This window comes from Anastrepha obliqua, chromosome 5 (genome assembly GCF_027943255.1).
Source record: "Anastrepha obliqua isolate idAnaObli1 chromosome 5, idAnaObli1_1.0, whole genome shotgun sequence".
NCBI lineage: Eukaryota > Metazoa > Arthropoda > Insecta > Diptera > Tephritidae > Anastrepha > Anastrepha obliqua.
In genome coordinates this window covers 124,399,871-124,416,360 of record NC_072896.1, presented here as the reverse complement: position 1 = coordinate 124,416,360, position 16,490 = coordinate 124,399,871, and the positions used below count along the sequence as shown (strand labels likewise).

The 16,490-nt window shown below is 36.1% G+C and overlaps 1 protein-coding gene across 2 annotated transcripts; it reads left to right on the top strand.

Moving 5' to 3' along the window:
* The first annotated feature begins 6,164 nt into the window (after window positions 1–6,164).
* On the top strand, window positions 6,165–9,370 carry LOC129249279 (uncharacterized). 2 transcript variants are annotated; one of them, XM_054888991.1, is made up of 3 exons: window positions 6,165–6,339; window positions 6,448–7,069; window positions 7,141–9,370. In XM_054888991.1, exons 2-3 carry the CDS (start codon window positions 7,053–7,055, stop codon window positions 7,463–7,465), a joined length of 342 nt encoding a protein of 113 aa, XP_054744966.1. In that variant the 5' UTR covers window positions 6,165–6,339; window positions 6,448–7,052; the 3' UTR covers window positions 7,466–9,370. The 2 variants fall into 2 exon arrangements, with proteins under 2 accessions (XP_054744966.1, XP_054744965.1); XM_054888990.1 differs by having other exon boundaries at window positions 6,165–7,069.
* The last annotated feature ends 7,120 nt before the right edge of the window (window positions 9,371–16,490 follow it).

The following is a 16,490-nucleotide window of genomic DNA, read 5'->3' as shown; positions in this document are numbered from 1 at the left end:
TACAGAAATATGGCTTAAGATACTTTAATAAAATCAGTTGCATGTTATTGTACATCTTTTCAATAAGTTTTTAACAAATATTAATAATAAAATATTGACAAATAAGCCCATGACAGAGTTTTTTTGGAGATATGTTTTTCGAGAGGTGCTCTGCGGTGCCAATCGGCATTCGTCGTAGAATCATCTGAAACTAAAAAAGTCGAATTTTTCAGTTAAAGTATGACGTAATGCTCCCCCCTACATTAATAAAATTTTTTTTTTTCATTTTTGTAGTTTTGGTGGCAAAAAAACGTAAAACGAGCATTTTTGGCCATATTTGTAAGTGAAAAACAACCTTAAAAAAAAAAATAAAAAAAAAACAGTGTAGGGGGGAGGTATTTTTGATTTAGAAAACGTGTGCCAAATTTGAAAAGAATCGGTTGAATAGTTTCGGATTTGTGATTGGTACCGACTTTTAAGAAGTCGTTTCGGGAAAAACGCGTTTGAAAAAATGACTCTGAGAAATTATCGATGCTCCGCATTCGAGGTAGAGTGCCTACAAAGGCTATAACTTTGAGAGTTCTGCTCCGATCCACTTAAAATTTTGACACAACATTCTTGAAATGATTTACTATAAGATGAGTGAAGAAAAAAAATTTCGATTTTGTGACCCTACCCCCCCCTTAACTCAAAGTGCTGACGACCTCAAATAAGCTCACGTTGCATTCAACGTGATGATTGCTGTTCGATAGTTAAGATAAAGTAGCTGGTAAAAAAACAATGAAAGTAGTAATTATGCAAAAGTCTTCCGGCAATAGTTTATTTTAGGGACGGGCAGCAGAGCGTGCTAGCAAAGTGCTAGATGAGGGGGCGACAAACTTACATCAGAAGGGTGAGCAATAGGCGTGTACGTATATTAATCAGTTCTGAGCAACGCATATGTGTTTATAAAAAAAGAGAGTGAAGCTTTCCCAAAAAGTTACCAGATAAGGGGACTTCATTCCATGTTAGGTGATTTTGAAGTGTTGGGATTTGCTAGATCGTTCATATTAAATATTAAAATGCTTTTGGTTTTTTTTTATTGGAAACGCTTCATTGAATATTAACATCATCTTTGCAAATTTCTATTTTATGTACTTTTATAATTTTTGTAATCAAGAAGTTTGAACTTTCGCATGTCAAAGTTTCGTAGTCGCTAAACTATGCGGAGAAAAATTTGTACTGACAAATCAGAGTATATTTTTCTGAATGAAAAAGTTGTCTTCGTTTACATATAAATATGTATGTATATCGTATGTTTTTATGTTAGTGCATTTTTTTTTTAAGAATTCTGGTCACAACAGCGAACAGTAATCTCAACCAGCCATGTTTTATTAAACATTTTATGTTGTTAAAAAGGACAATTTAGTTACCTGACATTGGTGGAAAAACATGTTTCCATTAAAAAAATAGAGGATTTTTTCAAAAAGCATTGGTGAGTACTTGGTTGCTCTCAAATTCAAATCACACGTATATGGCAATGCGCACAGTATGACAAAGTACACAAATATTATTAGAGAAATTTGTTTGCATCCGCTCATGGATTTCGCACCATCGGTGGCAACGCAAACCACTTTTCGCCATGATACACCCATGCGCTCAGTACATTCATTAACACATTGAAATAAATCTTCACCTTTAGTCGTCCCTTTCATTGGAATAATGTCCAAAAGTTCTTCACATATATTTAGGTGAGTATCAATTCCTCGGATAAAAATCGCTAATTGGGCTATGTCGGATATATCTGTACTTTTGCCAATTGCCAATGAAATCGCTCTGAATGATTTTATACGCTCTTTTAACTGCGATTCTGTAATTTCCGCCATTTCATCTACTCGTCTGCTTATAGTTCTACGAGATAAGGGGACAAAATTCCTATTGCTTTTAATATACATACAAGACTTCACCAATTCGCCATCCGAAAATGCACGATTCTCACGAACAAGGTTTAACGCGATTTCATAAGTTGCACGCTTTGCATCTACAACGTAATCTTCGCTTTCCTAAGAAATTAAAACAATTTTAATAAATTGAATTTTTCCGACCCTCTGTAATTTGGCAAATGGCTTACTGCTATCGAATCGGGCTCTTCGTTTAGACTTAAGGATTTGTATAAGCTAACGCAATACTTCACACACCTCAACCAAAAAGTCATTGTAACCCAACATTCCACACGCGCAACGCTTTTGAGGAAATACCAGAGCAGCGATTGGCGTTCCCGTGGGAAACGCCTACTCAGCAAAGTACTGGTCACGTTGTAAGCACACGGGCTTAGCTTTTAGTCTTAGTATTAGAATTAAAATATTTTTAAGTTCAGTTGTAAAGAGATTATCAACCAATAAATACCTGTCTCATCCGTAACAATTTTTTTATAAACCACCACGACCGGGTAGTTTAACTTATATACTTTTCCTTTCTTCTCCTATATATTCATCATATTCACTTCTATGCGGCTCATATTGTCTCTTTATGTTAAAAACCTTACACACCACACGTTTTTCACATACAAGGCATTGTGATTCTCCGACTACATATTTGCATAAAAAAGTTACACTCCACTTCGGATTCAAATTTAACAATGTTCTTTTATTTGAGGTCATGCTGAACCAAATGTTTTATATTTAATATTTTATTTTATTTTAATATATTTAATTTTAATTAAAAGTTAAATCAGAGTAATATATTACACATTAGAAATAAATTTATGTTTTTGTCGGCAGTTGAACACTGTGCACTTTGTTTTGACGTTCGCCGTTTCAAATTTTTAAATAGAATTTTCAGCACTTTCACTGCATCCACACCATACAAATACATTTAATATTAGTGGTTTTTTATGCGACAATTATATGTAACTTACGGTCTCAAAAAATATCGTCGAAAAATGAAGAAATCACGAAAAAACTGATTTTATTTATGAAATGTCAAAACTTATGAGTAAGAGTTGCCGCAGTTCTTAAATGTGGGAATCAATTTTGGGCATTGTTTATTTTATTATTCATGATTTATATACATAAGTATATACTCTTGGTTGTTTATTTTTATTTGCAGTTGTACATATCAGAGTGTATTGGATTTAGATGGGCGAAATTAGTTGTCAATCACGTCCACTTTTTATAAAAAATAAAAAAAAATGGTATCATTCAGTAGCTAAAAATTCTGAAACATTTGACAAACTGCGGTAGCTGAAGAGAGTTTGCAGTTTTATAAAGTAATTTGCTAAAACATTTGATTTTCTGGATTTCTTAGCTCAATATAAAAAACATCAATTTAAAAAAATATATCCGATCTCAAAAACCATTTAAGTAATCATAAGATAAGTGTGCATAATTTACAGATTCGTCAGTATATGCAGTGGTCAATATTATTGAAGATTTAACTGTCATTGCTTTCCAATATGTAAGATTTTAATTTAGTCTCAAATGAAATATTTTCAGAGGGCTTAATCTTTTTTACATCTAGCAATTAAAAAACAGTATTACGCGAACTTTTGAAATGTTTTATTGCATGTCTATTGTCGTTTATTATCTTAATTCATTATTATAATAGAAAGTGTAATATGTATTGTATTTAATTTAGTTGTTGAAGAAAAATCTACCAAAAAACCAAATTTTTTAGAAATTTTTTGATATGAAGTTAAAAGTTGTCATCCCTGGTAAGAATTCATGAATAATTGCTCTCTCATTCAGGATACAAACACAGACATAACTCACTCAATTTTTCTGTTTCTTTCCTGTGCTTTGTTATCCCCCTTCACCTAGCACTTTTAGCTCGCAGAAGCACACGTTGCTGCACAGTGCAAATGTGCTGAGTTTGCCCATCATAAACTTTATTTAATAATAAAAAAATATGTAATAAAAGATATAGTGGACATAAGGACATTAAACTAAAATAAAAAGTATTTTATTAATTTATATAAAACATGTTTATGGTTATTTGGTTTTGATTTCTTACACAAGAATTTTTAAACAAACTGACAGGCCTGCGCTCGTCTAATTTCTGCAAGTCTACCAAAAGCGATTAGAAAACTTGACTCCACCTTAATGTACACATACACGCATATGCATGTCTAAGCTTTTGTTCTAGCTAAACAATAGCCCTTGTGAACTTTTTCACTTTTTCACAAATCATGGCCCTACCTAAGTAGTTCACATAAAAATACCGTTACAAATATTCCAATTAACTGGAAAATATACTAAAGATCTTCTCTAACCAACCGCCAAAGTAACGAAGTTGGTCTGAGTACCGGGTTTGTTATAGAAGCTCAGGGATAACAATTTTCGTCCAACTAAATTATCCCTCAATTCAGTGAAAAGAAAAAACCTGAAGCAACCTAAATGTAGTACAGATACTTAGAAAGCAGCCTCTAACTGTATTTGCAAAACATCGCAAAGTAACTGCGCTAGTGCCTATACAAAATCTAGAGCTCGAAAATGTAGGGTATTTTCAGGTTTTTTTTTTTCCAACAAAAAAATGAAAAACGATACTTAAATTTTTTAGGTTTTTTATTTAACTTCTTTTACATACGAAAATTACATTTTTTTTTAATTTTAATAATTTTGAAAGTGACGCTTAAGTTGACCCTCCCGAAAACTTACACCTGGACGGTGTTGTCCATTTTTTGCTCTTTTATTTATCTGAAACACAAAAACCAAAAAAATTATTAATATATTAATAATGGCTGTACCTATGCCTCGTACTAGAATAAAAAAGAAAAAAAAATCGCAAAATGGCGTGGTTTTGAATTTGACATTCTAAAAATCGAGTTTTTTCTTGAGTTTTTTAATAGAAAAAAAAAGAAATAATTGAAATAATAATATGATTCTAGTACGGGGGCTAGCCATTGATGTTGTGAACGATTCGGCTTAATATTTTTTTTAATTTTATTTCTTTTTTGATAACATCAGGCCGAAAAACGTCGGTTCGCGACAACTGAGTTTAAAGTTTGAGGTAGGTACAGGAGCGCGCGGACCGCTCTCTACCTAGTTAATGGGATGTAGAAGCTGTAATATTGGGAATTTTCGCATGAAAATTTCACAGTATATTCTTAAGATGCTATACTTTTGAAATATTGAAACAACAAAACACCATTTTTTTTTAATTTCTAGACCACCGGGTCCCCTTAACAATTTCGTTGTAAACGGAGTCGCTGGGCGGCTGGATGCGCCGGAGCTGCAGCGTTTGAAATATTTGAATTGACATTCGTCCAACGGTCGACTGGACTATGAAGCTATCGAGTGGCACCTGGAGCACAAAGGCATCGAGGCTGTGGGCGATTTCCCGCAGTACGCGGTGGTTGCTGTCGCGGTGTCACGCATCTCATTTGTAAAAACAACCATACACATGTATGTATGCGTATGCATGAGTGTATTTTGAAAAAGCTAGAAAGAAGTTTGACTCGGACAAATTAACTATGAATTTGGGACGGGTTTTTCGTCTTCTTAAGAATAATTAAATTTATTGTGTCTAAGGATCGTTGCCCAAACGAGAGCAACAAATTAAAGTGATATTTTTGGTTTTTCCAAACCTTTTTTTTGGACAAAAGCACGTGCCATCATCTGCTTCTACACACAACTACAACTGCAAAATACGGCAAATATTTTCGACACTTCAGCTAATACTTTTCAAAGACACAGGCAAATGGCATTGTTTGTATGTAGCGAATACGCGAATCCAAAAAGCCCCAAGGACAAGTGCTTCGCGGGCCAAGTGCTATTTAACGAATTCGCTCAATAGCTGTGCTAGTGGCTAGGCAAAATATTCGCGATTCAATAGTCCTTACTGCCCCTTTCGGCATAATAGCTTAACAACTGGGCTGTTTACGTGGTGACTACCACAAAACCCTTTTTTTTAGGTAAAGGTGCAACTATAAAAGGTCTTATCACTAGAACAACTGATGTTTTGTTTATTTCCTAGTAAGTTCTATTTTAAATGTACAAGTGATCTGTTTCTTTGTTGTTGTTTTATGTGTTTGTTTACCTTCTGTTTGCAACGGTAGTCATAATTTTGTTGTTGTACTATTGCCATAATCTTACGCGGATTCATGGGATGCTGATAAGAACTTTGCCTTATCTGCAGAACGCGAGTTTGCTTATATATATAAACCCGACGGTATTCAAGCAACGAGTCAGTACACTTTGAAGATTTGGAGTGTGAAAGACGAGTCCTCCAAAATTATTTTACAAAGTGTTTAATCAAATTTAAAACTAAAAAGAAATGGATATGACGTTTGGAAACAGTGTTGGTGGGAATGATAGTTCGGGCAGAAGTAAGAAGAAAAGCCGATCTAGCTGCGAAATGGAAGATGGCATCAGAACATCATCGGTATGCCTTGGTTTCCTTTCTTTCAGAAATTATGATGATCAATTAATTTATTTATTTCATATTGATAACATTTTCAACATCTCCCGCAATCGCATGTTCGGGAGTAAGAGCTGAGGAAAACAAACCTACAGAACTCCTTAAAACAGCGCTGAAGCTACTGAATGAAGCAGACAATGATTATGTCGAGCTAAACAATTATTTTTATAACAACGAAGGCTACCGTTTAGAAATCCAAGAACATATTCATTCGCCGCCAAGTGGGGAAAAAGGAAAAACCGAATCTGAAGATTTTGCTCCTGAGCAGTTCACTGGATTCGAAGCACAATAAGAGGCAAAAGTTGAGGAAATCACGCAGAAGAACCAAGCACTTAATGCTGCCGAGAACCGCGAAAGGGCTTTGAGAGAAGATGTCAGAGTGTTGGAAAGCCTTGAAAATTCCCATGCAGCTCATTTAAGTGATGCCGTACAAAGTCAGGAAACGTATATGGTTCGTATCAATACGGAGGAAGTCGAGTCGCTACGAGCCGCGAATTAAAATTGGGAACGTGCACTGTGTGAACAGTTGAGTTTAGTGCAGAATGAAATTTCGCTTTTACGAACGTCTGTGAGGCATTTTATGAAGAGGTTGATGGGTGAAGAAGGTACCGAGCTAACATACATAACATCAAAGCTCGAATGAAACGAAGAGCTGCTTAGCTGCAAGGCTTCAGCTGATGTCGGAGAAGAAAAAGTAAGAAAACGAAACACACATATTTTTTATATTATATTTTAAATTGTTTAAATTGCCTTCCTCCCTCCCAGGAACCTCCTTCGCCAAATAGATGATTTGGAAAAGGCTTATAACTACCAAAAAGCAGAATGTCAACGCCTTAGCTACAACAACCAGACATTGCAATGGCAGCTCAAGCAGTGCTCAGAACAGTTGTATTTCGTAGAAACCAAATTACGCGAGATCTCTGGTAGGGAGTCGTACAACGAAAGTGTTCCGCCTAGTATTCGCTCACTGAAACGTTCTCAGTTGATGAATGGTTCATCGTTGACCAACATACAAATTAACGGTTTCTCTTCACCCACATTACCTGCGATCGAAGATGTCATTAAAACAGAAGATGACGTTTCAACATAGACGAAGATAGATCGGAAGCAGCGACATCAGAAATGGTAGATTGCGCTGGTTCTTGTCAGTCAAGTGAGCGCAGTCCTTCGACACATCATGAGTTGTCTGGTGACGCTAGCGCCATGCATACATCACTTAGATGTGTGCTAATATCGAGATTGCGTTCACAAATAGATGAAGTGCCTGCAGTGGCTCCAATCCTCAGCACAGGCCGCCGAGTGCTCATTGAAGACATCATCTGGGATATATCGAGATTAAATTGGAGTGAGCAATTCGATATGCCACCTATACCCCCACACATGAACCTGCAGGGAAAGCTTTGGCATCGAGCACAAACCCATGAGTCGCCGTTTTTGGTCTCCCACGGTTCCTAACACCTTGCAGATTCCACCATAGAGCAGCTCTCCTGTTTTGATTTAGGCTCATGGCGATAGATCCAAGTCTCATCCTTAGTGATGAATCGACGCACAATATCCACTTCATCCTTACGAAAACGCTCTAAATGCTGCTGAGAAAGTCCCATTCGAAGGTGTTTTTGTTCCATTGTTAGCGAATGTGGAATGCGGCACCCATTGTGCTCACAGTTTTCTGAAACCCATTACTTCAGTCAAAATATTGCTTAGACTGCCCAGTGAGGTGCCTAGGACTTCTATCAAATCTCTTTGAGTCACTTGACGATTTTTCAATACGATGTTCTCTAGTTTTTTTTAAGATTTCTGCTGTTGTAGCTGTTTTTGAAAGTCCTTGACGTGGATCGTCTTCAAGGCGTGTACGGCCACGTTTAAATTCAGCAATCCACCTTTGAACTGTACTAATTGGCGGCGGAAAGTCCTTATTCACCTTCAACATTCGTTCATAAAAAAATTTTTTCAAGCTTTATCGCCAATTGTTTTTCGGCTCAAAATCGATTTTTTTAATTATACAATATAAGAAATTTTTTTTTTAAATGCTCATAACTTAGTCAAAAATGAACCGATTTTAATAATTTTGGATTCAAAATGATCGTCATTACTTACACGAGTGACTTCATGTAGAAACAATTGCAAACCAGTAGTTGAAATTTTTTTATTTTGCAAACAAAAAAAAATTGACATTTTTTCGAAATTCAATATTTTAAAAAGTGTATGTTTTTTTTCTTTGCAATAAAGCTTGAACAAATTTTTTTTCGGGCGAACAAAAAAATACGTGTCTCATTATTTTGACCAGAGAGCGAATAGCCCGGTTGAAGTGAAATGGAAAGCACCAGTAACGGTTAAGTACGAGTATTGGGCTTTCCCAAAAGCTGGCGAAAAATAATTGACAAAGAGAGTAAATTTGTCTATTGCGGGAAGTTCTCATAAGAGAAGAGAATGCTTGAACAACTTTTCTCCGTGGAATTTCTCACTTTCTTTTATGTGTGGGTAGATACCAAGGCGAATTTATTACAGGTGACAGCAAACACATATAAGTAAAACCCTACATGTATTTGTTGTTGCGTTTGGTCTAACCATCACGTCAAAATCAGCAAGCAAATGTAAACATACGAATGTAAACATACCAATACATACAAACAAAGCATATCATTTTGACGTAAGCCATACCTACGGTGAAAAATTCAGCTGGGTGAATGCTGTCACCTTAATAAATCCACCTTGGTAGATACAAAATTTGTATGCACTCAATCCCGATCGAAATGGTAATAGTTCGTTTTTGGAGCGCAGATATTTTTGTCTAACTTGAATACCAATTAGTGGGCTAATTTTCTATGGGTCTGCAACCCAAATCTTGATTTAAATGGGACGTAGAACATGATTTTTAGGAATATATCTATTCCTTCGCCACCTAGCGGGATTATTTTTTGCAAAAATACTAATTTCTTATTTTAAGGGGGAACGCCACTGTGGGAGGTCAAAAAATAGTCGATTTTTGGGAATTTTTTTTTTTGTGAGTAGGAATGATTATTCGAGGATCGGACAAAAGGATTATATATGTATTAAACTAATATATGTTGATGTAATTTGTATTAAAAAATATTGAAAATTAACAAATTTATGTAAATAAACGTAACGCGTTAAAAAAAATGACATCATCTGGTGGCAACGATACACCAATGAATAATCATCTGAAATTAAAATAAAAAAACTTTTATTAATCTACATAATACTGGCTATCGTTGTACGTAGCGGTTTTTTTTTTGACAAAATGGTGCTGATTTCTAATTTTGATGTGTGTTTTCCCCCATTTTTTTGATTTTCACCAGGCTTAAAAAAATAGTTATTTTCAAAATTTTCAAAATCGGCTACGTACAACGATAGCCAACGCGATGAAAAAAAGAAAACTAAAATCGGTTCATTAGTCTTCAAGTAATCGTTGCCACCGTATCAAAAAAAATTGTTTCTAGAAAAACGCGCTTGAAATAAAGCAAGGTATCGTAAGCGCTACGGGGCCGAACTGACGGGCGCTCACTTAAGTGCACATAGAATCGGGAATAAAGGGAATTGCGCTTTAAAATTGTTACCACATTTTCTTGAGTAGTTATACTAACCATTTATGCAAAAAAAGTCGATCTTTTTTAATTTTCACAGTGGCGTTCCCCCTTACAAACTCTGAAACAAATCGGACCCTAAATACGATTTTCACAAATATCTCGACACCAGCACCAGGTAGCGAGACCAAATGTCATGGTTTTCCAAAGTTATTTGCGACACTGCATTTACACTTACTTCTCTAAGGCATTTGACAAAGTATCGCAGGAGATTTAAGTAAAAAAAGTTAGCTTGCTCGCGCTTTCACTCCACATTTCTGCAACGGCTTGAACCATATTTGACGGGCAGACGGAGTGTGGTAAAAATCAATGAAGTTTTATCAAACGACTTTGTTGCTACGTCAGGTGCCCCGCAAGGAGAATCTTAGGGCCACTTCTTTTTGGCATCATCAATTACTTAAGCAAGTTCTTGCTCTTCACGGATGATTTGAAAAATGTTCCATCTGTTAAGCAGTCAGTGGTTGGCAAAAGCTTCAACTCGACTTAAACCATCTTCATCGTTGGTGCAAGAGGTCGCGTCTGTGTTTGATTATGAAAAAAATATTTCGCTCAACATTTTGCGCCATCAGTTTCTGCCTAAAGCTACCTCCTTCCACCGCCGCTCGTTTAAGCATTTCAAGGCCTTCGAGCTACCTCTTTCTGGGGTGTCCCCTTCTTCGGCCTCCAACAGGGCATAATTCAACTGTCTTTCGAGTTGTTCTCTCCTTGGGCATTCTCGCACGCTTCCGAACCATCTTATCCTCTGAGATTTTATAAATCTTATCACATTTTCGGTTTTGGCTAATACTTCTGGCTCATGATTAAATCTTAATCGTCTTGCCGTCTTGCAGGCTCATATATTTTTCGCAATTTTTTCTTCTTTCAAATACCATTAGCTGATTGATGTCAGTAGTTTTTAGCGTCCATAGTTCGCAACCATAGGTTAGCACATCCTACAACATTTCTAGCACGGCAACAAAGTGCATCTAACAGAGTTCGAGGCTCTTGGAGCTTTATTCAGTGGCCACATTAATTTTATTCTCTCAAATTCGACTTGGTTCTAGGTTTCATTCATCGCAATACATCCGAGTTTTCTGATCCCTATACCTGTAAACTGCTGTATACGGCTCTTGTTCGGCCCGTAGCTGTTATCACTTGGAGACCTTACCACCAACTTTTGGTAAATATACTTGAGCACGTTCAAAAAATATTTCTTAAACAGGCATTACGTTCCCTACGATTTGATGGTATTGGCGACTGTCCAGTTCTACTTGAGCGGATAGCTTAAATGTTCCACAAAGAAGATTTTGCAATTTTTACCTATTTTATGGTGAAAACTTTAAGACTAAGTTTGCGCGTACTGCGCCCATTGCTCGCGCACTTCGAGGCTATAATTCGTTATCTAATACCAGTTTGCTTGATTTCGCCTCATCCATATCTAATTTTGTTAATATTTAAAATTTAGTTACTTAATATTGAATTTATTTTGATTGCTAATAGTTTAGTTGCCGAGTTTGGCTTGATTTTCTTTACACTTTGGTCTAGTCTGTAAAGTACTTTTACTTTGTACTGTAGATTCTTAATATTAATAAATTTACACCAACCAATAATACATCCAAATTATCGCAAATCAAATTTTGCCCTTTTCAATCATATTTTAAACAAATGTGCATATATTCAGAGTAAGATTTTTATAAAGATTTGCTATCTTATCTAAACTTAACTACCAGATTTGTAGAATGAATGATTAGTTAAATGAAGTTTCAGTTTTGATTGGCACCGTCTACCACATCGGCCTTATATTTAAGAAGACATAAAGTGACATTAACTAATATTTGATATCATTATTACTCCACTTGTTGTATGAGTCCAAAGAGTGCAATTGAATTTGAATTATAAAATTTCTCAATATTTCTCTCGCTGAAACTAATCGGACACATATACTTTTTTGTTGTAGATGCGTTTTTAGTAATTGTGTGCGTGTTGCTTTGTATAAATACCCAGCAGGGAAAAGCCTAACCAGTATGCAAACATTCAATATAGTTTAGATACCGGCATTCAAAACATAAGAAAGTTTAAGACTCGTCTATAGACTCACTAATGCATCGGGATAATTAGAGGATATTGGTTCGATAAGATTCTACGACTGAGTCGAACTCTACAAACGGCTTAAATAGGATTATTGAAAAGCTGGTACCGGAAAGCCGTGCTCAAATGGTGGAAATCACCTTCGATCACAAAAAATATTAAGCTTACTTCAAAAAGGTATCTGTTTCAGAGTTCTATCATCAAGAATCCTAAAAGTGTATAGGGTTTTTTAATGAGAGGTGTTATTTTCATATTTAAAGAAAAATGCTACTTTTTAATATAAATGATCGGATGTTTATTTCATTATAAAGAGGAAGGAATGCCGTTAATAGTGGAAAATAACATCATGTAAATGACGTCCTCGATAGTATCACGAATTCCATCTCTGAGGTCTTGAATCGACCCTGGGATGTTGGCGTAGATCTTCTCTATCACGTGGACCCAAAGAAAAAAGTCACCAGGTGTTAAATCATAAGATCTCAGTGCCCAATTGTGATCACATCTTCGAGAGATAATACGGTCCGGAAGCTTTTTCCGTAAAAGATCAATGGTTTCGTTGCTTTTGTGGCACGTAGCGCCGTCTTGTTGAAAATAAACGCTGTCCAGATCAATACAGTACAACATAGACTAGATGCACAGAAAAAGAACCCAAGGAACTAAAAATGTTTATGAAGTTTGTTTTGGTTAATGAAATTTCACAAAATATTCAGATAAACGTACATATGTATTGGAATGAATATATTTTATTTCAGAATCCGTAGTAAGCTTTATCAGAATATAAGTTTAATAATAAGAAAAAAATTTCATTGAATAAAAAATAGGGTTTTCCAAAACAGGGCCATCGCAGATAAATCATACATATGAAATTTAGCATGAATTTTATTTATGCTCCTAAAGTGAGCACCTTAAATTTTATTTCTTTATTAGTTTTGGGGAGCTACAATTTTAGGCCGCCTTGGAACCAGATCGTTTTTTATGAGGAACCTTTCTTAAAAACTAATCAAATTTTAGGTATTGACTTTAGAAGCATAAATAAAAGTAATGTTAACTAAATTTCGTATTCATATTTTATCTAGGGGGTTTTCTGCGATGCCCCTGTTTTAGAAAACCCGATTTTTATTCAGTTGTGCATCACGATTCCCAATATTCGCGTCGGTTTCTACAAAGAGATCAAAAGAAATCAAAATCAGATCAGAATTCACCCCTAAAACGAATAGGTAGGGTGAAATTTTCACACTGACACCAAACATATGGATATACTACTTTGATGAGCGTCTCAATGGAAACAACGAATCTGAGGATGTATTTGAATTCTCAATTCCAGCACGCTACCCAGACTTAGACAAATTATATTTTGATGAATTCGAAAGAGCTATAAGCCGCCTTAAGAATCACCAGGCTCCAGATGAATTACCTCCAGATGTTTTTAAGTCTATGTACCAAACATCGCTGACCGAACTATTCAGCGTATTTAAAAAAGCTTGGAAGTATGAGCCTTTGGCAGAACAACGGGAAAATAATCTGCTCATACCACAAGAATATAGACAAATTCAAATGTGAAAACTATAAACCGATGGCACTCCTTAATATTTGCTATAAAATATTCTTTAACATATTGTGTGTCCATTATTAGGCTGATTTTAAATTAGGAAGGCCCACTATAACCTAAATTTGTTCCTTAAGATAAATCCTTGGGAACCTCCAGGGAAACAACGTAACCACATTTGAATTGTTTATTGACTTCAAAACTGCATATGACAGTATTATACGGACCCATCTTAGTCGTAATTCGACTAACAAAAACAACACTAGCAAATGTTGGAAGCGCCGTCAAAATTGTAAATTCACTGTCATTCGAATTCATAACAGGGGATAGGCTCAGACAAGGGCTCAAATAAAGCCTCAAAGCCTTGAAAAAGTTATAAGAGAAGCTGGCGTAACCATAGACGCAACTACATATATTCTTCAAATCGGAAGAAATTCTAGCATATATAGATGACTTGGACATTACAGCGACATCCCTTGATGACCATAAAGAAATCTGTATAAAAACTGAGTGGCAAGAAGAATAGGATTATTCCTTAATGCAGACAAGACGAAGGTATCATCACCACGAGGACAAGCAATGCAGAACATCGGTTAAAATCGTGAAGTAAGTCGCTACATTTTCGAGATTGTTCAGAAATCGAAAAAAACAACATGACAACCGAAATTTATCAAAGAATATTTGCCGCGAACCGATGCCACTTTGCGTTACAAATATACTTAAATCGTCAAATTTTTGAAAGATCAGCGAAAATGACAATTTATCGTACCAGTACTTATATACGCTAGTGAAACTTGGACATTAACAAGGCCGATGAGCAAAAAATCACGTTTTTGAGCGCAAACTCCTACGAAAAATATTTGGTGCTGTTTGCGAAAACGGAAGTCTTTCTTGGTAATATTCAGCAGGGTACGCTTGGTGGATTGCTGAATAACTAAAGAGTTTTTCAATAAGGGCGGGTAGATGTTGAAATGGAATAAAATGCGTTTGCTGTGTGGCACGTAGCGCCGTGCTGCTGGAACCACATGTCGTCTAGGTCCATATGGTTCAATATGGGCCATAAGAAATTGGAAGGGCCCCACGTCTACCGAAAAATGGGCGTAATGCGCGCAACGTTTGCGTTAATGAACACTCATTTTGATAATAAAGTTTTATCATTTGAACGTGCTGTTCAATCGTGTAACTTGCCTTGATAATTTGGCATAAACAACTGAATAATAAACAAAAGATTTGACAGATGTCACCAAAAATAAATGGCTGCCACAGCGCGCCAAAATCGACCCGCGCCAATTGAAAAACCCTTTATGTGAAGCGGTGTCAGCTCAAGCCTCATCTCCATCGCAGCTGTAGGGCAGGCCCGCATCGCCCCCGTGATGCACACGCATGCTAAGCACTGAAGCTTAGTCAGCGCTACTCGGACTGTCGAGAGAGCGGCACTCGATGTCCAAGCAGCCGCTCTATATCGGTCTTATTATCCTGATTTACATCCATCTACCGGGCTGTTGAGCTAACAATAATGATGGCGAGTGTTTTGCTATTATTTTGTTTAACTATAAGTAGTACAGGTATTTTGCCCGACAATTGACGTTGCGTAAGACATCGCCGTGCTAAAAGTACGAACTGTTTGTGCTAAAAAGTGAACTGGTTTTATTTTACTGCGCAACTAGTAATTTTCCCTACAGGGTACGTACTTATATAACTATATAGGTATGGATACGTAATAACTCTCATAATTGGGTAACTTTATCTTACTTAATTCGCTTACTTACCTTCAACTTAATCTCTCAGTTGGGTTAGGTTAGGTCTATCAACTAACTACTTTTACTTTCTGCTGTAATTTTCTTTTCTTTGCATTGTTGCATTGTTGTGGAGCTGGTCCTAGGTAGATATCATTCGATACCAATTTGGTATCGATACTTTTACTTGTTTCTGGTATCGGAGCAAAGCATCGAGTACTGAATAAATAACGGTAAAAAGTAGCGCGAATATTCAGATTAAAATTGAAACTATAAAAAAATTAGAAAAATCTAAATTTTATTTTATTGAAGGGAATTTCTTTGCTTATGTTTTGTCAAATTTTGCAAAGAGAAATGCATTGAAATTATCAGTATCATAGCATTTTAATCAAAAAAGTTGTCCCACTAACTGAAGTAAAGGGGTTTCCAATAAGAGGTGTTATTACCGTAAAATATCAATTATTTCGTTGCTTGTGTGGAACGTAGCACCATCTTGTTGAAAATATACATCGCCCAGATCAATACCATCCAATTCCGGCCATAAAAAATCGTTAATCATCTCTCGATAGCGCAATCTATTCACCGTAACTGTTCCTTCAGCTTCATTTTAGAAAAAGTAAGGTCCACTGACTCCGCCGGACCGTAAACCGCGTCGAACAGTCACACGTTGAGGGTAGAAAGGATTTTCAACAATAACTTTTGGATTTTCTGAGCCCAGATCCAACAATTTTGCTTGTTGACGAAGCCACCGAAGTGGAAATGGACCTCATCACTCAAGATGATTTTTCGATGGAATTCCGGATCATTTTCATGCATTTCAACGAGCCAATCAGCAAAGACACGACGTTGTTGATGATCGGCCGGCTTGAGTTCTTGTGTTAACTGGACTTTATAAGCCTTAAGACCCAAATCTTTATGCAAAATACGGTGTAATGATGTTTGTGGAATGTCTAATTCCAAAGAACGAGGAGGAATGGACAAACTGGGTTTTCTTCAACACTTTCGGCTACAACAGCAATATTCTTGAGCGACGTGCACGGGTTTTATTCTTCACATCACTAACTTGCCCGAACAGATCGAATTATTTCACCAATTTCTGTATTGCGGTCCGGCAAGGTGTTTCATGATGACCCAAAAATGTTCGAGTTTTACGAACCGTCT